The 21,719-nt window shown below is 34.8% G+C and overlaps 2 protein-coding genes across 2 annotated transcripts; one reads left to right on the forward strand and one right to left on the reverse strand.

Moving 5' to 3' along the window:
- The first annotated feature begins 306 nt into the window (after positions 1–306).
- Positions 307–13,863, forward strand: LOC136806105 (gamma-aminobutyric acid receptor subunit beta-3-like). The gene is made up of 10 exons (XM_067062675.1): positions 307–795; positions 2,773–2,840; positions 3,371–3,441; positions 4,842–5,059; positions 5,486–5,568; positions 5,888–6,031; positions 7,510–7,724; positions 8,766–8,936; positions 9,519–9,605; positions 12,779–13,863. Exons 1-10 carry the CDS (start codon positions 464–466, stop codon positions 13,058–13,060), a joined length of 1,671 nt encoding a protein of 556 aa, XP_066918776.1. The 5' UTR covers positions 307–463; the 3' UTR covers positions 13,061–13,863.
- A 6,218-nt stretch (positions 13,864–20,081) lies between these two features.
- On the reverse strand, positions 20,082–21,719 carry LOC136806144 (probable myosin light chain kinase DDB_G0279831). The gene has a single exon (XM_067062710.1). The coding sequence runs from the start codon at positions 21,717–21,719 to the stop codon at positions 20,082–20,084; it is 1,638 nt and encodes a 545-aa protein (XP_066918811.1).

A 21,719-nucleotide genomic window follows, 5' to 3' on the forward strand; every position in this document is an offset into this window, starting at 1 on the left:
AATGAAGTTAATGAGTTTTATTTCAAAACTAATAGTTTCACGCCGTTGAGACGATCATCAGTTGAAAAAATTTTACAAGATTATTAAAAAATTTGTCTAATTTTATGTATCTATATGACTCAGAAAGAATTGTCAGTTTAAATTTGACCAGTGTGATTTAGAGTTAGAAGTTGATTTTTTGTTTTAGTTAAGGCCTAATCCTATCATCGTCTATGGAATATCTTACAAAAGTGAATACCTTATAAAAGTATAAAGGGATACCCATAATAAGGGATAAGGTGACAAATATTTAACTATACTTCTTTCAGTTTCAAGATTTTACAAAAATACATTGAGCTAAAAGGTAGAATTGCTGGTGACTGGACGACAGACAAAAAATAATTCAAAAAACACGCCTAAAATAGAAGGATCGGTTTTAAACTCTCAAATGCTGATCATCGAATCAAGAAATGTGGCATGAATTATGTGGAGAACAACTAAACAGTTTATCAACAATTATGTCTACGAATTAAAATTGAACAAAATCGAACGTTCGAACGTTTTATTACTATACACAATAGCTATTATACTAATCAACACAAACACCATATTAGGAATACAAGATAATCACGTGATGTCAATAAACAATAACTCGTTAGCGACCAATCATATGAGAGAATTATCAAAGGACAATGGTACAATAACACCGTTGGCCAATCACAATGTGACTCACAGTTTGAAATGGCACGTCAATCATGAGAGAATGTTATGGCAAAATAAATGCACGGAATATGATTGGTCCATCGAGAAAGGATGGTAGGTATAATTTACAGGTTTCGAATGTATTCATTGAATGTATGAAAGCTTGCAATCATAGTGGAGTCTCCATAACTCGAAAAAGTAAGGGGACACAAATTTGTTCGAGTTATAGAAATTTCCAGTTATGGAGTAAGGTTATGGCGCTCTAAATTTAGAACGCTGTGAGTAAGGTCTATAAGGTATTGTTATCAGGGACCATAAAACTTGTTCGATATTTAAGTTACAGAGGTTTGAATTTCAAAGACTAATACTTTAATTGTCGGCACCCATGCCTAATAGAGATTTTGTTAAATAGACAATTACGCTTAGCGTGATTTTTGAGGCTGTTTGCAGATACAACGCAGAGGGTATGGCAGGTACGGCGGCTGCCGTACCAGATTTTCATGTAAAACCCCAAAATCTTCCTCTTCGTCGGTAAAATCGCTATAAAATCGCTTGCATTTCCTCATTCGCCCTACCAGATAAAAAAAGTTTCCGTTGTGCCTGGTTTGGCATACTTCATAGCGAAATAAATCAGAGAAATCCTACTTGACGGTGTCTGTCTGTTTAACATTCGCCAATTAAAGCGAGTGATTAATGGTTTAGTCTGACGGAATTATCCAAGGGGTTCAATGAGTTCAAGGAGTAATAGCAGATATAAAAGAGGGAACAATTTTAATTTATACAAACTAAATCCCATAACAATAATCGTAATATTATGTAACGCCTATACTACTGTATTACACGCATTATAAACGACCCCATCCTATTCAAGGAGGGGCGGCTTCTTGCCTACTCAAAAAATTGTGCAAGGTTCAACAAATAAAAATTCTAAAAATATCTTTTCCATGAGGCATCAAAAGATAAAATTTTCCTTGTTAGAAAAACGGTATCTAGGATTAAAATACATCTGCTCTGAGACGTTAGTTTCGTTCATATTTCACCATTCGGTGGAACCTATAGATGAAAATATATATAATCTTCTGAAAACAAAGGTATATGGGTTATGTTATTTCAAAATTCAGCGAAAAAAAAGTTAATCCCTGAAAATCTAGTTTTTTCTACGTTTAATCTTTTTTCACCACCACTAAGCTTGGTATTTTAGTGCCAACCCTTTTTTAGAACCAATGTCCATTTTCACTTGCAAAAACTTTAATTCTAGAGTAGGCCGAAATACATTTTGTTATAAGGGATGTTAAAAAACTTCCTCTCAGCAAATCTTCGATTGGCAAGTTATTATGTCACATTTATCATTTATAAACCTTCGTTTATTATTCTTTATTAAATTTTTAATTATTAATAATTCCTTCCTGGCAATTAGACATGACCAAATGAGGAAATTCTAGGACGCTTTATCACTGAATAAAAAACATTAGAGCTTTAAAATCATCCTGATCCAAGACTTATATGAATTTGTCCTGTGGTTCTTGACAAATGTTCAAAACAAGATGCACAAAGAAGTTGATTTCTTGAAAGCGCCAACTGAAGGGAAAGTAGTTTCATTGACAGCACAGCAAAGATTGAGGATATATCTAGGATATAGCAAGCGGATCCTGGAGAATACGTCCTCAATGAAAGTTTGTTTCATTGGTAACTGACCGACCAAAAAAATCAAAAACTATTATTGAATAAAAAAGCAATCCTATGACCTTGCGTACCAAGATATCCTTCATAGCTGAAATTGTATTGTCGCCAGCGATTCTAAACTTGCGGACATCCGTTCTTCATCCCTTGTAACATAAAAATATCAAAAGAAATACTTCAAACCCAAATTAAAAATATTTATTAGACAATTTTTTGACATTAACTTCTATTAAAAATTTCAACCTTTTCGAATAAATTAGACATTACCGCTATGGAGTTATATTCCATAATTTTAACCCATAATTTCAACAAAGATTTATAATTATACTTTCTTCTAAAAATTTGACATCATTCCTCAACAGTTTTTTTACTTCAACCACAAACCTTCTTATTTTCTGATATTTCTTTCAGCAATATTTCAGCACTATTACAAAAACTATTGGAAGGATATGATAAAAGATTGCGACCTTTAATGGATTGTAAGTAGCAAGAATTCCTTATACTTACACAACCTTCTCACTGACCCGGTGGGATTTTTGGGGGTAAAAATAATGGATTGAAACTCGAGGGGGTTGTTATTCCCATGTTTTTATGGCTTTGGATTTGAATTCAAATGTTTTCAAATCAGAAAATTCAGTTAGGATGAAAAAATATGGTAGCACAATAATTTGCAGTGAGGCATTGCTTATTTGAATATTTTCAGCGGAGACAAAACTTTCTACATCTGTGTATACATTTTTGTGCAATATGCGTTCAATTCGTTTGTAACGCTGAGATGAGCGGTACAACAATGCGCCAAGCCTATGACATGATCTGCATACTAAATACAAACTATCCAACTGGTGAACTTCGCTGTTTCAATATTTTTCTAACATTCCTATGACGCTTTGAGCGTTAAAGGAACGTCGTAAAAACGTCATGAGTCAACTGAGTTCTTAATATGAGAAATACGCATTTAATTTTCCTATTGAGAACAAATTTTTATAAATCTTTTTCTTTTGTGTTATAGTTCAAGAGCCAGTGATGGTTACTGTTGGGTTTTGGATTTTGTCAATCGATTCAATAAATGTTATAGATATGGTAAATATTACTGTATTTTTGTTCTACAAAGAAGTTATTCTGTGAATGCCAGTCTAAAACGGTTTAACCGAAACTAATGCAAACTGCTTTTAGCTTTCGATGTCAAGGATCAGTGAAGAAGTTGGCCCAATTATAAATGTGACCTTCTTTGGTCGGCCTCTAACTCACAAACAAGGCTAATGGACCCGGTACACCTTTTTTCTAAGAACAAACTATATAAGAGCATAAGGCTTCGAGGGCCAAATTGTTACGACCTAAGTTAAGAATATCTTAAGGCTTTTTTATAAGACTTAGAACACCCAATTTCTTAAGAAAATGGACAAAAATACTCAAAAATTGGTGAAAATAAGAACATGTTAAGAACATTTTTAGGCTTAAAACTCAAAAAATTAAGAACAGCCGAAGGCTTAAAAAAATTTAGATTTTCTTGTAAAAAACGTGTATTGGGCTTCTATATCCCTCTTTCCCTACAACCGTAATAATTTTCATATTTTTTAAAGGTCATCCTAGACATATTTTCTTCATTTTTTCTTTGTTTTTCATTTTCATAAATCTTTTGCTTCCCAGACGTAGTTAAACGATAAACATGGAGAAAAATTTGTAAACTCGAACAGTTTGAAGAAAAATCTACAGTCTCCAGGTCAAGATGTTTGCTTTTTCAAACATAACTACTAATATTTCTAAAATATTCTAGACGTATCAAATCAAACAATGATTACGTAATTTCTTAGGTATTAGACACGTGACTATGTTCAAGTTTAAATAATGACGTAATTTTCAACATTCAAAATGGCCACCTTTTTATTTTCTGTATAAAGAGCTTATTAAAGCACTTAGCCTACAAATTAAGCCGTAATATTCACTACCGAGCCAACCATAGAATATCTAAGAATGATCTTTTTCAAATGGTATTAAAACTAGGTCGTAATAAAATATCAAACCGCTTGGACAGAGACCCATTTTGAAACCACGCCTTATTGACATTAGCATTACCACTTTTGAGCTTTGGCCTTCAAATCACCACGGCTCAATTTAAAATGGAAACGATGCCTCGTATTAAAAGGATTTTTCCTCAAATTGAGGACACTAAAAATTCTTTATCGAGCTATTCATAACCACAAAACAAAATACAATTCCTGTAAAAAATAGCAATTTAATATTCTATTTAGAATCAAAAGTTTTCACCCCACTATACACCCCATTATCCAGATATATTTCTGTTCAACTATCTCCTTTCAGGAGATTTGGGTGGCAGATTAGCATATGCATTTCATCCTTATTAGGACTCGTCAGCACTGCATACTGCACCCTGGCTAGGCAGACCGAATTGCCTATATATTTGGTCCTTGAAGGGTTGAAATATTCTTGGTCGAATGTATTTCTTTATCTTTCTATTCCAGGATTATCAAATCGACTTCTTCTTTCGTCAAAGTTGGACGGATGAACGTTTAAAACATTCCTATCCACAGACTCTAACTCTTTCTAATTCTATGCTGGACAAATTATGGGTACCAGATACCTATTTTGAAAACTCAAAAAATTCACAATTTCATTCAGTCACTGTACCAAATAAAATGTTGAAAATCAAACCGGACGGCACTGTTTTATATAACGCAAGGTGAGACCTGTGAGGATTCAGGGAAATTCACCCTACCGATACACCGGGCAGCACAAATAATGTCCGGTATTAGGAAAAAGTACTTCTGGATACTGGACAAAATGCATCGGCGTCTGATGTATCGGCAGGGTCGTATTTAAGTTTGATAAAAGACATTGAACTTATCTGGGTATAACGGCAGGATAGAAATAAGTCAGGATAGGCTTTTGTTTGAAATTGGTTACCCTTGGACTTACCAATCTTTGCAACTATAATCAATGGGAATTAAAGTACACTTCAGTACCACGTGCATCAAGGGAGATTGTACGGCCGAGGAGTGCTGTAACTTATGTCGCTCTTCTTTTTTTTACACTGTCCGAGTAGGGAGTAATATTTTATTCCTACTAGTTTAAGGGTAAAACGTGTAATATTTCGATCACTTTTCAGGATATCGGTACGCGCATCATGTCCAATGGATTTGCGCATGTTCCCTATGGATTCACAAGAATGTAATCTCAATATTGAAAGCTGTAAGTTTTATCAAACTTCTCTTTCTCGATTTTTCCTTATGTCAGAAATTGCATCTCCCGAATAAAGGAAAATGGGTTGATAGCGCCGCGGATGGCACTTCGAAAAACTTCAAAAAGAAGTTTCTCGGTAGAAAACTCTGCTCAATTCTGGTAGAATTAACCATTGGTGGATCTTTATAGGGGTCAAAGTGAGAAGATTTATAAGACATGACAAATTTCCTTCAGTCCCTAGTTTAGTGGAACAAATTGCTACAAAATTTTGAATTTGGCTTCATGGCTTCCTGGCTTCTCATATCAAAAATATTGGAATTTCTTTCAGATGGTTACAGTGTGTATGACATACGTTTCCAATGGGAAGAAGATAAACAGAAACGACTTTCTATCGGCACTAAAGTTCGTACACTACCACAATACAATCTCACACAATTTGACACAGCTAACAGTACAGAAGCTTATGTCGTAGGTAAGGTTTAATAACAAAATAATGTTAAAGTAAATTACATCTCTGAACCCTTGAAACTTTAGGGAACTGGGTTAGAGTTTACAAGGGATGATCAAACGTCAAAAGTCTTAAATCGTTGCATTAATTTCATCAAAGACAAAAAATCCTAGCGCTTTAGAGCTCTATAGGAACTTTAGGAAAGACTGGAACACACTGGACTCAGACGGTGAAAAACATACTTTGGGATCGGATTAGAAAATTACCCAAGATTCCATTATTAATCCGATATTTTCTCTTTCCAGCTCTGCTGGGCTTGCTGTGAATGGATATCTCCATAACAATTTCTAGCTAAAAATGAAAACGGTCTGTGTCTAGAAACAGTAAAGCTGTGAAAAGTGTTTACAATCACCGGTTTCACACATCAGAGTATTAGTCTCCACCATTTCAGACTACATTTTTGAGATCACTGGGGATGAAGAATCGTTGCAACTCCTGTTATTGCGCAGGGAGGTTTTTGTTACCTAAGCTTGAAAGATTAAAATCGAAAATAATATTGTGACCCACTCTGGAATTCCAAATAATTTTAAGGGTAAAATAAAAGAAATAAAGTAAAGGCTTGAATAGTTTGCTCGAAATTCGCCTGAGTTTAAGGTTGATCTAAAGCTTTTGTTACTCCAATTTATATTTTACACTTTCACCGAAAGAATTTGAAAATATTTTCCCTTGTTTTCAAAAATCTTTCTCTGAAATTTTAGCTAGGTATATATTTTCCCACGAATAACTAGCGAAACTAGTAGTAGTAGTTTGCCGTACTTTGCGGTTGAAACTGCGAAAGCAAATGCTTTTTTTGACAAAGCAACGTGGGCCTAATTTAAGCGATGTTCTTGCAAAATAACATCAGAAGGTTGTAATAAGCTATTTTTTAGATATATCAGTAGGTCACACAGCGGACAACATCTCATAGTCACGGATATATTAAAGAGGGTGTGCAAAATAAAGGAGCCCTGTCCTTGCTTCTGCTACCAGGCAGAAAGTCCCTAGCATGTAGTGAGACCTTAGATTTGCTGCCATCGAGGCAAAAGGTCCAATCTCAAAATTAGTGTCTGAGAAAACTGAGAATTTTTCTGTTTGGCTAACCTTAAATCTTGAGCTTAGCCCTTTTTTCATAGTCAGGGGGATCCCATCTACATGAAAAAGGGTCAATCTCAAAATCTAAAGATAGCAAAACAGAAAAATTCTCAGTTTTCCCAGACACTAATTTTGAGATTGGACCTTTTGTCTTGATGACAGCGATATTGAACCTACGGCATTGTAGGACCTTTACTAGTCACTGCTGAAATGAAATATTAGGGTCATTCCCTACCTAAGATGGGTAACTATCAAACAAAGAGGCTCTTTTATACTTACCTAAAAAAGCTAAAGTTCTTATTTTCTCTGTGATTTACACGGGGATTTACATAACCTATCTCATCAAAAATTCCCTTTCTCCCTTTTTTTAGGTAATTATTCAAGGTTGACAGCTATTTTCGTATTACAGAGACGCACCGGTTACTTCTTTCTTCACTTGTACGCACCGTGCGCTCTTATTGTTATGATTTCATGGATTAGTTTTTGTATACCAAAAGATTCGACGGCAGCCAGGGTTGCATTGGGAATCACTTCAGTGTTAACCATAACAACTATCTTAAACATGCTCAATACTGCTATGCCAAAGGTATGACCTCTTTATTTTGTCACCCTCTTCTAACCAGTCAACTAATTCGAACCTCTACTATTCGAACCAAAATAAAGGCTTGGATTCCGATCAAAGTTTTTGGTCCCTTGAGAATCAATTATAGAGAGAGTCCATTATATGTACTTCCGTCAACACATGTCTTGTCAAAGTATCTCAAGGGGTTGCAAAAATGAAATAACATAGCCTAAGGGAAGAACTCTAAAGGAACTCTTTTGACTGTCTTCTCTCTGAGAAATACTTTTTTCCATCAAAATTTATAGTCTGAATCGCAGACCTCTAAAGATACATTTCCTATAAAAGAAACATTTTTCGCTAGAGGATGAGCAGATACCCACAAAATTTAGGTACTTTTAGAACTCTTTAGGAGAAGGGTTTGTAAGTGTGGTCCGCACATATCCGACATTCTCCAACCCTAGTATATCATAGTAGCTCTCAAAACCTTCTCCCTCCAATTGACTGAAACGGTTCGCGTCTTTGTAACATTGGATAGCTCAACGAAATTTAGGACCATTGAGAGTCAGTTCTCTGTTGCCAATATAGAGAAATATGAAAACTTTGACTTTCTCAGCCAACTAACCGACCAAAGATTACTAAAAGACAATTAGGGAGGGGAGTAAAACTGTAGCCAAAACAACCAAAACTGAACATTTTGTTCCTTTTTCTCCATTTCTCTCAATGAATTCTCCTTCGAATCTTCACGTTCACCAATATATCCAAAAGAAAAAGAAATGCGGCGTTTCTTCAATTAGTTAAAATTCCTACCAAAAAATATCCATATCATACAGTGCTCATGTAATAAATTTTCTCTAATTCTAACCTGTAGAATTCTCTTTGAAGATCGAACTAAAGCGCTGTACGAATGTTGGATACCATTACGGGCATTGCAACCCAGCTGGCACGCAACGTTGTTTTAACGTTCATCTAACGTTATATGGACGTTATAAACGTTGAAACAACGTTGTGTGCCAGCTGGGAAACCAGCCGGGAAACTTACCTCTTTTACTTCATTTCTCTACACAGGTTTCATACATCAAAGCGGTCGATTGGTATTTGATCGTCAGCTTCTTGTTTGTGTTTGCAGTACTGATAGAGTACACGTTGGTTTTATACCTCACTGATAAAGAAAAACAAACACAGGAAGAAAATAAAAACAAATTCAAAAAGAAGAGACCACCAAACATGGACAAGCAGGTAAAATATCAACAAAACATTTTTCAAAAGATTAACTTTGGCAAGATACATCTTTGGTTAAAGTTTGAAGGGAATTGGATGAACCATTCTTGTGAAATTCAAGTTTTAGTTTTTATATGACGCAATAATCATTTTTCCGGTTTTTCGCGAAAATCAGCGAAAAAACAATTAGGTTACACCTCATGTTAGAAACAACATCATAGTACCCTTCATGTTCAGTCATTTGTTCATTTTCTGTCGACTTATGCGATCTAAAAATTATGGTAATTTTAAGATATTTCATAATTTACCTGAGACTGTCACCCGAGGGGATAACGCGTACGAAAACATACCCCCATGTTGAGGAGTTCCAATCTTTTTTGCTCTACGAATTCCAACTTAAGTACTTAACCCTTTTTGTTTCAAGCAGCTTTAGTATACAAAAATTCACTTTCCCCTGAAATTCCGTTTATTTTTCAAGAAACTTAAGAAAAACAACTCAATAGAACGGCAATGAATATCCTTAACAGGGAAAAGTAAATAGTTTATTTCTGGAAAAGCTAATATAGAAAGTTCATTTTTCGATACTAATTATTCTTTCAGTTCGTTGGAGCAAATGGTCACGTGATCGACCGTAATAACCATCACGAATTACGTTCAAGGGCGTACCAAAACAACAACTACAAGGAGGTATGTGTCAATGTCCCCACCCTATCGGTTTGCTAGCCTGTTAGAAGCTAACTGAAAAGATAACGCGAAGTTCGGTTTGTTACGGTTAGACATTCCATGTCTCTCTGAGATTTTTACGCAAAACGTTTTTTTTGACGTTTCGAATTACGTTCATACTTATTTTCTAATCGTTGAACCGAAAATAACCTTATTTATTTACTAATCCTTCAGAAAAAACGCAAGTACTGTTAAAGGCCTTAAAAGCAAAATCTAAGAAAATGAAGAAAGTGAAAACGAGATAATTTGTTGAGACATTCTTGTGCCCTTTTATTTAGTTTAGTAGTTAACCGTTTCAAGGCTGTAGTAGTTAACCGTTTCAAGGCTCTCCTGGAACACGATAAAAAAATAGATACTGTACGAAAAGTTATAAACTTAATTCTACGAAATTATACAGCTTCATAAAAAACACTACTTTCCTTAGCCTGGATATCCAAGCTCAAAATTTTAGAAAAAACAAAAATTACCTCAACATACAAAGTTCTAAAATTATAGAGCTTGGTCTCCCTAGAGAAAGAAAGTGCAAACCCATGTTTCCTAGTAAACCCAGGGCAGCAAAACAGAAATTAATAAAAAGCAGTCTTACAAGATCTAAAACTATTTAAAACATCCAAAGATTACACCAAAGTCCATGAACAAGTTTGCATGCATTATCATGACCAACCATGTTTTTTTGGAAAATGAACTTGCCTCTGTTTTCTTCCTTTTGATATTTTCATGTAACAGAAAACTCCATCTTCACTAGCAAGTGGAGGACTATCCTATTTTTGCTTCAGAATTGCTCCACGCCATGTATATTGGTCCTTACGGCTTTAACGAAGTGAGCGCAAGCAAGCGGAATGCATTCTCATATGAGAATGCAAAACGCTCTAGGGAGACCAGGCTGTAAACCAGAACATAAAAATATCAAAAACTAGACTGTGAAATAGTTTACAGCCTGGATATCCAGGCTATACTTTCCTTTGAAATAAAATGTTACTTTGCCTACTGTCAAAATTGAATAAACACCATATTCTTTACAATAATTACCGATATTATTATACTTGAGGTCCTAAAAAAAAACCTAATTCTACGAAATTATACACCTTTTTATGCACCAATTCCTCTGGGATATAGCAAAATAAAATGGTACTTTGCCTACCATCAAAATTGAAATTATTCATAGTAGTTAGAGCAGCAGTTATCAATAGCAATATACTTGAGGTCCTAAGTAGACCTAATTTTGATAAAATACACATCTTTCCTTTAGATATAAACCGCTACTTTCCTTTTGAAAAATATTCTACTTTCCTTTTGATAAAAAACACTATTTTTCTTTGACCAATCCCTGTGGGATCATTACTGTGAGAGGCCTTAAAAGCAAAAAATAAGGAAATGAAGAAAAGTGAAAACCAGATATCAAAATCGCATAACCTACTTTACAGCAATAACCGATATTAAAAAATTAAGGTCCTCTTAGGCACTTCTTTTAAATTTATATCAAATTTGCTTACTTTGAGCTTTTTTATAGAAGCCGCTATCTTCATGCTATCTTGTTGACTTAGACAACGGATTGATACAAGTCCCCCGGACAAAAACCTCCGGACCCTGGTGGTCAAAATTGGGTGCCCAGGCTGTCTCAATTTTTTACTGAGCTGTCGTAGAGGAAACCGTAAGGGCCTCGAAAAATCCGTTCGGTATACTCGACAAAGGTTTTCGTTTTGTAAGTGCCCGAAAGGAGTCTTTATTTACATAGAAGTTTTCTACTGAAATACTCAATACACCCTCGCATTGTCATCTCTTACTGCACCCTCACAGCATTACTCATAAATTCTTGCTGCACCCTCACAGCATAAGATATATTACTCTTGCCCCACCCTCACGGCATAAAATACATTACTATTGCCGCACCCTCACAGCATAAAATACATAAATTCCTGCTGCACTCTTACAGCATAAAATACAAAAAACTCTTGACGCACTCTCCGTGAAAACAGCAAAAAAAACTGTTGACAATATCCTTCCTCGAGAATATTAAAAAGGAAAAAGAAAAAATTGAGAATATACTAGAGAGCTTGAAAGACGTGTGAACGTGGTCATAATCTCACTTACCGAAACAGAGTTTTTTCAGAATATGAAAAACGCGCATGGGTGGGGTGGTACAGGCGTGATGACGTGGTTTGCGTGATGACGTGGTTTGTGTGATGACGTGGGTTTTTTCGTTGCGTGAACGTGCAAAGATCGAAAAAGAAATTACATGAAAAAATATTCCAAATTTCCGGAATATATGACGAAAATCTCGAATTTAGAAGAAATTTTCGGTCGCAGAATTTATGTTACATTAGGTTAGACGACCTGACGGAAAAAATTGACAAATACACCCGATTGGTTAGATACCCCCTGAAATCCTCCCCTTAAAAGTGGAGCGTAAGAACAAAGTAAGAAGTGGCGAGTCACAGATGATTCGAAAGAAGAGAAGGGACAATGTGAGAATGCAGAAGTTTGAAATATACGATCTTTTTGACAAAACTTTTTAAAAGCTAATTAAAGTTGAGCTATCAATTCTCTAAACTTTCGCAAATCACTCTCTGCTTCGAGTAATTTCAAAGAAGTTTACGCATTGCCGTGAAAAATGCACGAAAATCGTAAAAGTAACTGTTCACAAAAATTTGAGTATTTCAGAAAGAATTTTAGAAATTTAGAAAAATTATTGCAAAACCCTAGCATGGAATTTCATTTTCTTGGTAAATCTACATCTGATAAACACTGTACCACTAATATTCCAAATCATATACGTCATACTCTAATACAAAAATATCCTCTGTTTCATTGATATCCAAAGCGTGACACGTCAGGTCAGTTTGAGTGAATACAACTTTTCGACCATAGCCGCTAATTGACGCGCGGGCATTTTTTTGTTCGTTTATCCACCCTGAACTCGATCTAATCCTTTTTTTTTCACATCTTTATTTATTGTCTATAGGTGTGAAAAAAGACTGGGACGGTTTTAGGGTGGTAAAAAGGACAAAAAAATGCCCGCGCGCCAATTGGCGGCTAAGGTCGAAAAGGTGTATTTACAGATCACACCAGTCACGCCTGTTTTGATATTAAAAAAATTACGTCATTAAAAATCAATCAAAATTCTTTTTTCTCTTTAGAACCATTACGATTGTTCTGACGGTGAATTTCAAACGAAACCGTTAATCGTCGTCTTAGAAGAGAAAAACCTACGAAATCATCGACAAAACCATCATCACCATACGCGCGCGCACAACGACGACGATCATTCGGCCGCGCTACAATCGCACACTGGTAAATTTCTATGTGAGTTCCGTGTAGATGTTATAGACGAATATTCGAGAATGATTTTCCCACTTGCGTTTATCATTTTTAACATTGTATATTGGTTACTGTTTTACAGTAAAAAGAATGAAAAATGAATGGCATGGTTCAAAATTTTACAGCTTCGGTTTTACAAACAAAGAACCATTGGAGAGACACCGAAAGAATACTTGGGAGTGATATTTTTGAATGGGAATATTATAGAAAGGAAGAAGAATCAAAAATCGTTTCAAAGAACTCCCAAAACTCTTTTTATAACGGAGAGACATTTTTTATGGATGAAAATGATACACTGTTACTTTATTATGGAGCAAATAGGCATATAACATTAGCATTGCTTAGAATTACATGATTTGGTGATATATTTTACAAGTAACGTGGATATCGATTGACATTTTAACCATTAATTACAAACTGTCTAAAAGCCTACCATATTTCCTAGAATACGCGCTACAGCGCTCTTTGAACGTTTTGAATTGTTGATTTTAGGTACAGCATTCTCTAGAGGGCGCGCTTGGCGGCATTATTTTTAACTTTTGAAATATCCATTCGAGAGGGCGTTTAAAAGAAGGGGCGTTTATTTGAAGTAATACGATACATGGTTTAAGCCTTTAAATATTTTATCACGAGCTCGAAAGCAAAGATAAACCGCTCTTTGGGGTTCAGCGCTTGTTAAAGGGCGGCGCTCTTGCCAGACTTTTTAAAGGGTGGTGCTTATTGGTGGAAGGCGGTTAAAAATAGGAAATGCGGAACTTTCTTGTACATCCAGAAGATATGGTAAATACAGACTGAAAATACGTATAGGTAACACATTTGACAGAAAAAAAAATATTTTGAAAGAAAAAATATTAATGGACAAATTAAAATATTTAAAATTTAGAAATGCTTTATGTACCCCTTCGATATACCTCTTTTGGTTTTGAATTTTATTATACTTTAAGCAAAAATAGGTGCAAAGGTATTTGCAGACGGTGAGGGTCGGTTTCTTTAACTTCCCAAGTCTCTCTAAGGATGTACAAAACAATAAAAAGTACAACTGGTCTCTCTAAGGGTCCCGATTTTTCCCTTTTTAGCTCTAATCAAGGGTACGAAAACCATGAAAAGTCATAAGAATTTCTCTAAAGTAGTCTAAAGTTGGATTTTTTTTTGCAAAATTTTAGTCTTTCTAAGGATCGGTTTTTGGAGGTTCGGTCCCCACATATCTGACTTTTTCTAAACCTAGTAAAACTAGAACAACAATGGTCTGACGTCATATTCTTTTAGCTAAAAATTTTAACCATGTCATAGGTTTAAAGAATAAACTGTCAGTCATAAATTGTTAAGAGTAAACTTTTTAAAAAGGCTGCCATTTTCCCGATTTAAATAGAGCTTACAAATCGCAGCCTGAATCTAAAATAATAACACTCCATAATTGTATTTTTATACGGACACCCTTCTGTCACAGGCCTGCCTGGACCCCCTTCCTTGGAAAATTTGGACGAACCTCAACATCGTTCCTTGCGCATTATCAGCTTTTTTATGCTTTACTATATGGCGCTAGATAATGCCCTGGCTTCCATCAGTAGTGTAAATAAAGCCTGGGATACACGGGTACGAGGTTGAACAAATCTTTGTCCCTGCCGGAATAAATACATAATGGTAAATTGACTTTATTTTTATCTCTTTTTAAAATTCAATTATGTTTCTCGAATATAGGCTTCTCGACCTAGGAACAAGGGAATTTCTGCTCCCATAAGGATTTCGATAGCAATTTTCATATCCACTATGGGAAAAAGTAGAATCAAAAAGCGAAGAGAATAAAAGGAACTCACGAAACCTGTCGATTGGGAGTGGAAGTAACACTACTGAGGCGTCAATTAATTTGGATAAAAAATGTTGAAAAGAGGTTGTAAAAGGGATTTACAAGTTGACCTATTGGTGTTTTTTATTTATCTCAAATTTTCGAGAATATTGTTATTGCTATTGATATAAATTTTTCCCCGAGTTAAGTATCAATGATTTTAAGAAGTATGTACGGAAGCCGAGAAGGGACAACCAAACTTTCTTTTTTGTCGACTTTTTTCTTTTTTTGCTGACTTTTTTTCTTTTTTTGCCGACTTTTTTTCTTTTTTGTCGACTTTTTTTCTTTTTTTGCTGACTTTTTTTTCTTTTTTCAAAAAACCCCAGCGTTTAAAAATGGTTTGTTATGTTTTAGTGTCTAGATCTCGAGATAATTCATATCTAAGGTGTATATATACTGAAAAACTGCTGACTCAGCTGAAAATATCGATAATTTTCAGTACTTAAACCAAAATATCTGTCGAGATCTAGTTAGACATATCGAAAGTTAACAAACAATACCAATAATATGGATACTAATAAATTACAGCTATCCTGCCGCCAGCTGTGAGAAAGATTTTTCCTAAAAAATGCTCCCAGCAAAATGCTGCTGACGTCATGAGTTAACAAAAAAGAAAAAAAGTCAGCAAAAAAAGAAAAAAAAGTCGGCAAAAAAAGAAAAAAAGTCGGCAAAAAAAGAAAAAAAGTCGATGAAAAAAGAAAATTTGGATGTCCCTTCTCGGCTTCCGTAAGTATGAGACATTTATAGTGACGATCTTTTTTAGAGAAACATATGACGTTCTAAATCTAGATGAATAATATCAACAGCATCCTGAGAAAACGGTTTCAGCAGTTTCACGGACTTAAATATATCCATAAGCTAAAAGATCCCTTTGTTGTTTCGCCAGTTTCAGCAGTTTCCTCACTGACCTTTATATATCCTTGGACCAAGCTATATCCACCATCTTTGATCGGCGTTTTTTTTTAATGGGTACCCGTAAAGAAGCTATTGCAGTGTTAAAAATTAAAGTCTAACGGCGCTACATCATCAATAGTTTTCGAGGGAAAGTAGATATAGCGCTCTCGATGCATTTACACCGCTATCGAGTAGTGCCGACATTAGGGTACAAAAAACTCCGATCAAAGATTTTGCTTGGCCGGGATTGAGAAACTTGGTCCAAGGTATATTATTATAAAGGTCAGTGAGTTTTATTTATGATATCCCTATAATCAAAAGTAGGGTCACGCACTGCATTCTTTATTGACTTACTAAAATATGCCCGAGTCTTAGATGTGGTACTCTAGAAGTACTTAGGCCGACCATCACCACCAGGTAAATACTAAAAATGGCATATCATCTTCAGGATATGGGTGTGGTTGCAAGGAATTAGAAAATGACCTGAATGCACTCCAGTCAGCCCCACTGGAAAATTATGACTTTGATTTCATCCCCACTCAAAATTCAATGTAAAAAAAATGCACTCTAGCAACATCCCCACTGGATTTTTCGACTTAGGAACAATAGAATTTTTATCCCCATTGGCATTTCGATAAATATTTTATCCCCGCAGGTGGGAATAAGCTTTACCGGGGCAGTGAGACAGGGGTGTAAAAAATACAAATCCATATCCGGTCGTTGGGAGGAATAGGGGTTGAGGATATGGTTGCTGATTATTGGAGAAAATTCTCGATGAACGAAGTCAAATAAATATTTCATTACAAATAATTAAACGAAACGCTGTATATTTTTGTGTAGGCTATGAAGTTTGATTTCGATTTATAAAGACACAGTGATAACTCTTCATTTTGAAGTCTCATATCAACGAAATAGCGTGGGTTTTAGAGAGTGAGAGAGAAGCGAAAAGAAATCAATTTTCAAGACCAAAATAATTAAAACGTTTTTTCTCTATCTATCATTACATTTATAAGACTACGTACAAATTTTGATGGGACCTTTTGAAACCTCGCCTCTCGACATGAAAGAGTTTTTGTAAGCTACACAATTTTCATAAGAACATCTGAACTTTCTGAAGCCTTCAAATGTTCTTTTATAAGCCCAGAAATGTTTCTAAAATATCACTTTCGACATTTTTCGCATTTTCATAAGTAATTTGGTGTAACTTGGTCAGTCCACGAAACCTTAAAATGTTCTCAACTTGTTCTTAATATTTCAGACATAGAAGCCTTTCTTGACTCAGTCACGAAATTGTCATCTCAATGGCATTATATTTACGCAAAAGCTTCTCTTTTCCAGTAGCAATTACTGAGATAGAGGTGTCTTAAGGTAAAGATTACAATAAAAACATATTCAAACGGCATGGATATACCATGCGTGGAGAAACAGGTACAATGATAAAGTGTGCTTCTGAGGCTTATTCTTCCAATTGTTAGTCAAAAAATTATTACTACTAATACTCACCCTCCCATTGCACTCCCACTGTCAAATACCACACATTATTCATAAAACCCAGTTAATTTTGGCTGCCTGATTTTCTGCTTTTATATTTACAAAATATGAAGCTCAAATTTTTTATTTTATTCTAAGGCTTTAGCCAATGTTCAGCCTCGTGTTCTTGTAAAATCCTTCTTATAAAAAGAATGGAAATTTTTTGAAAAAAGCCTTAAAAGAAGGAAGATATTTCCCAACTAATACCTTACATAGGAACTTGCGGTAAACACCCACCAGAGCTGTCAAAAATGTTGGATGAGAGAAAAACACAAAAATTAACACACATTCAACACTATAACCTCTAATTTTTTTTCCGTTTTGGAGAAAATGTGACCTTTCTTTTCCTCTAAATGAAAATCATTACCCAATATATGTTTCTTTCTATAATCATAACGTTTATAAGCATATTATAGGCTCAGTTTTTGGTACCTAAACAATGGTTAAACAATGTTTAAGAACAATAGAATTCTAAGCATAATGCAAGCCTGATATAGAGGCAGACCCTTGCTTATAAAAAACATGTACCTTATCGGGGAAAAAAATATCGGGGGAAAGTGACGAAAATTCTGAGGGGGTGACGAAATCTTTCCCCGACGAAATATTTCCTCGACATTTTATCACCCGACCAAAACATGTACCCGATTTTTTTATCCCCCACCAAAACATTTACCCAAAATTTTATACCGCAACCAAAATTTAAATCTAATTTTTTTACACTTTTACTTACCGAAATTAGTGCTTTAAACGTCGAATTACAAGGTCCATTTTCGAGATAGTGAAGGAAACCATTTCTTTTGCACAATTTAGTCGGGTGAAAGTGACGAATTTGAAATTTTGGTCTGGGAAAAGCGACGAATTTGAAATTTTGGTCGGGGAAAAGTGGCGAAAACGCCTCTAGGTGACGAAATTTTTCCCCGACGAAAAAAAAACCCGACTAAATAAAACTCCGACATTTTTTTCCCGGATAAGGTATACTGTATGTGAGGGGGTAAAAAGTCATGAGCTTTGAGATTGTATTTGTTTCTTGCATTGAGTTTTCCAACAAACAATATTTTGAATGTTTTTGCCAAAGGCATTTCAAGAGAACACAGATTGAGCAAATAAAATACTAAGAATTTTAACAAAAAACATGTAGCAATAAAAAAACAGAGAGAAGAGGGTATGGCTTTTTGCCAAAATATTTCGAAATAATTTCGTCATTAGCAGGTCATTATGTTTGATGAGAGAAGAAAAACAGAAATTTGCAAAAAAAAAAAAAAAATGCAATTAATCAAAACAAATCGTAAACAAGGTTATTTTACAGTTTTTAATGAGAAAATGTTCCAGAATTCATGAGAATACATCAGAATATTATGAATACATAAATACTTAAAAACACCCCTGTCTCAATGACCAAGTGACAATGTGTGAAACCAAGTGTGGGAATAAAAAATAAAAAAAACTGAATAATACCAAGGGGAATTCTAACCTCTTGTTTTGGATATTTTGAATAAAGTAGTCGCGTTTTTTTATAAGAACATCCAACATTTTTTGAAGTCTGGGGATGTTTTTAAATTTTTGAGTTTTAAGCCCAAAAATGTTCTTAACATGATTTTATTTTCGCCAATTTTTTGAGTGTTTTTGCCCATTTTCCTATGAAATTCGATGTTCTAGAGTCTGCAAAGCTTAAATGCTCTTAACTTGTTCTTAACATTTTGGCCATGGAAGCATTATGTTCTTATATAGTTTGTTCTCATAAAAAACGTGTAGATGCACTTCAATCATTCGAAAATTCAGGGGAATTCTCAAAATTTCAGCTAACCGGAAAATTTTATTTTTTGCATTGACTATTGTGTTACTTTATTTATTTTATTTACAAATAACAATGTTTTTAGCGTATGAAAAAAACAGTAACAGCGAAAACTGTATACTGTAAACAATAAATAAAAACAAAATTAAATTCAATCGAAAAAAAACTGACAGTGTTTTTGCATGCTATTATTATTACATTGTCTACATTTTTTAGCCATTTTCGAAAATATTCATTTAAATATTCTGAGAAGACTTACAGTAAAAGAGACTTTTGCGTTATTTTCATTTTCATGCAATTTCGATAAAAAAAGACTACCTAGAAGTTTGCTGCATCTTTGGTACTACAAAAGCCTTATGTTCTTATATACTTTATTCTTATATCTAACAAATACTGTGTAAAAATTCCCAGAACAAACTTTAGAAGCTTCAATATGGAACATATGGACAAGTTTTTCAAATCAAAAGCTTTCCATCTTAATAAAGGATTCTTAGTCCAGCTTTCTCCCTACCAAGGCAAGATCAATTAAAATGTTATTATTTTGAAAAAACAATCTCTACAGAAGCTCTTTACAAGAGATAAGAAAGCTATAATCAAGATAACTCCGTCTTGTAATATATATCTAAACCAAAACCTCGATCTGATAAAAAATCTTATATTTCAGTTCGTATTTTGATACTTGGGGTTGGGTTAGCTTTTACAACAGATTTTTTTACTTCTCTTACTTCAAGTCTTTCAAGATTGATACACATTTTCAACAAAATTTTATAAAAGTGTATTTTTCATCGCACTATTTTCCAGAACCAGCCTCATATCATAGAACTGTCTCCTCTTTTGTTTAAAACAAATCAAAAAATCTTTCCTTTATCATATAATAAGAAAATTGTAACAGTCAAAAACACATCACATCTATGCTTATTGATATTTCTGCCTCGCGGTCTTCTCCCAGATCTTAATAATTGTATTTTATAGTTGGAGCCATTTATCGCAAATCAAATAAAATCAAGCTCCAGGAATATAGGTGTACCTCCTTACACATTCTTCATCTTCTTTACCCTCAACATCATACAAAACAGTATTGTTTAAGTCTCGTTAAAATCAAGTATGTTTTCAGTTGCTTCATTGCCGGGACTGGCAGATTTGGACAAATTGCACGACGCCTCGGTAAATAGAGCTCCGATAAATCTTCATCATAAACATCGCCATCAAGTTTATCGATTTGTTCAGGAGCACTAATGCTTCTTAAGAACGGTACAGCAGCCGGGTTCGAGTCAACATCCCGATCAGGATTCTCTCCCTTACTCATTTCTTCAATATATTCGTCAAGAGGAGACGAACACGACGTGTTTTTACGACGCGACGTCTGATGGTCAGAGTCTTTAATATCGACGCTGTTTAGTTCCTCATCCGTAAAACGCTGATGACTTTTTGTGAATGAAATGCTTGATTTGATGAGTTTTATTTTCGAAAAACCAGTCGACATAGAACGTCTTAATAATTTTTTACGGCTTTTTGTTACCGTTGTATTAGTGTTTGTTTGTTGAGGTTTCTCATTAGATGATGTTTTGCGTTGACGAGGTCGAAGGCTTGTCTGCTCTGAAAAGAAGCGAGCCTGTTCATCTATTTGTTTTTGAAGACCTTTTGTGCTATCAATACTTTGGCAGCGTTGTAACGGGATCTCCCTCAAGGTCATCATACGTTCATCATTCGTGCATGAGCGTTTTAAACCGATAGGCCGTTCAAGCGGCGCTATAAAGTCATTATCGGTGGAGCTCTCCTCCTCGCAGACTTGCCCGATTTCTAAGAATAATCCGTTTTGTATATTTTCATCAGGGTATTCGTGAATGATATCATCAGAGGAGAAATATTTGTCCAGTGTTCCTTTGCTAGAAGACACCTTTCTGTCCGATCCCCCTCGGCTGGTCTCTTCTTTGTGAGCCGAATCTCCACCACGCTCAGTAATCGACATGCTCGATAAACCTCCTCGATAATTAAAAGAAGGCACGCTGTTTGATGGTGACATTAAATTAATTGTTCTTGGTGTTGAGATAGCAGACTGTGATGAGGATTTGATGAAAGTTTTATTCCATTTTGTCCCAATCTGTGATTGTGTTATAGTTGACGACGATGAGAAATGCGCTTTAGTGTCTATCTTGTTGTTACTGTTACTGAAAGTTTTAATTAAATTGTTCGATTGTTGTTTAAGAGGAGAATGATGATTTGTTGCTGCGGTTAATGATAGTGTGGATGAAGTTGATAATGGGTTTACAACAATGTTATTTGTAGATTTACAGTTCAACCAATCAAAATTCCGTTTATTGTTACTAAGGCATAAATCATCCATAATTGGAGGTAGTTTAGTATTTGATGAAGAAGTTGCATCGATCGAAAAAGTAACATCATTATTTGAGATGATTGTTTTGTCTTTACTGTTTACCGACGGTGACGGTGAAAGTGACAGGTTTGTCAGATTTCTCATGTTTTCGTTATACACTGATTGACAACTTCGGTTATTTTTGGAAAGGATCGGCGAGCGTTGTTGACGATGTTGCTGATTGTCGTAATCAGAAATGTTCGTAAAAGAATCGCGTAAAAACGATCTATTATCGTAACTATTCGGTACAGTCTTTTCTTTAGCACTAGTCGAGATTGTGAATTGTGCGTTCTTCTTTCGATTGTTGGTCGTCGAACAAAAAGTCAT

The sequence above is a fragment of the Clytia hemisphaerica genome, unplaced genomic scaffold (assembly GCF_902728285.1).
Source record: "Clytia hemisphaerica strain Z4C2 unplaced genomic scaffold, Clytia hemisphaerica genome assembly, whole genome shotgun sequence".
Classification (NCBI taxonomy): domain Eukaryota; kingdom Metazoa; phylum Cnidaria; class Hydrozoa; order Leptothecata; family Clytiidae; genus Clytia; species Clytia hemisphaerica.

Coding starts and splice junctions, on each gene's coding strand:
- LOC136806105 (XM_067062675.1), top strand. CDS start 464: ATGTGGAGAACAACTAAACAGTTTATCAACAATTATGTCTACGAATTA. Junction 6,032..7,509: donor TACAGAAGCTTATGTCGTAG/GTAAGGTTTAAT, acceptor CCCTTTTTTTAG/GTAATTATTCAAGGTTGACA. Junction 8,937..9,518: donor CACCAAACATGGACAAGCAG/GTAAAATATCAA, acceptor TTATTCTTTCAG/TTCGTTGGAGCAAATGGTCA.
- LOC136806144 (XM_067062710.1), bottom strand. CDS start 21,719: ATGACTTTTTGTTCGACGACCAACAATCGAAAGAAGAACGCACAATTC.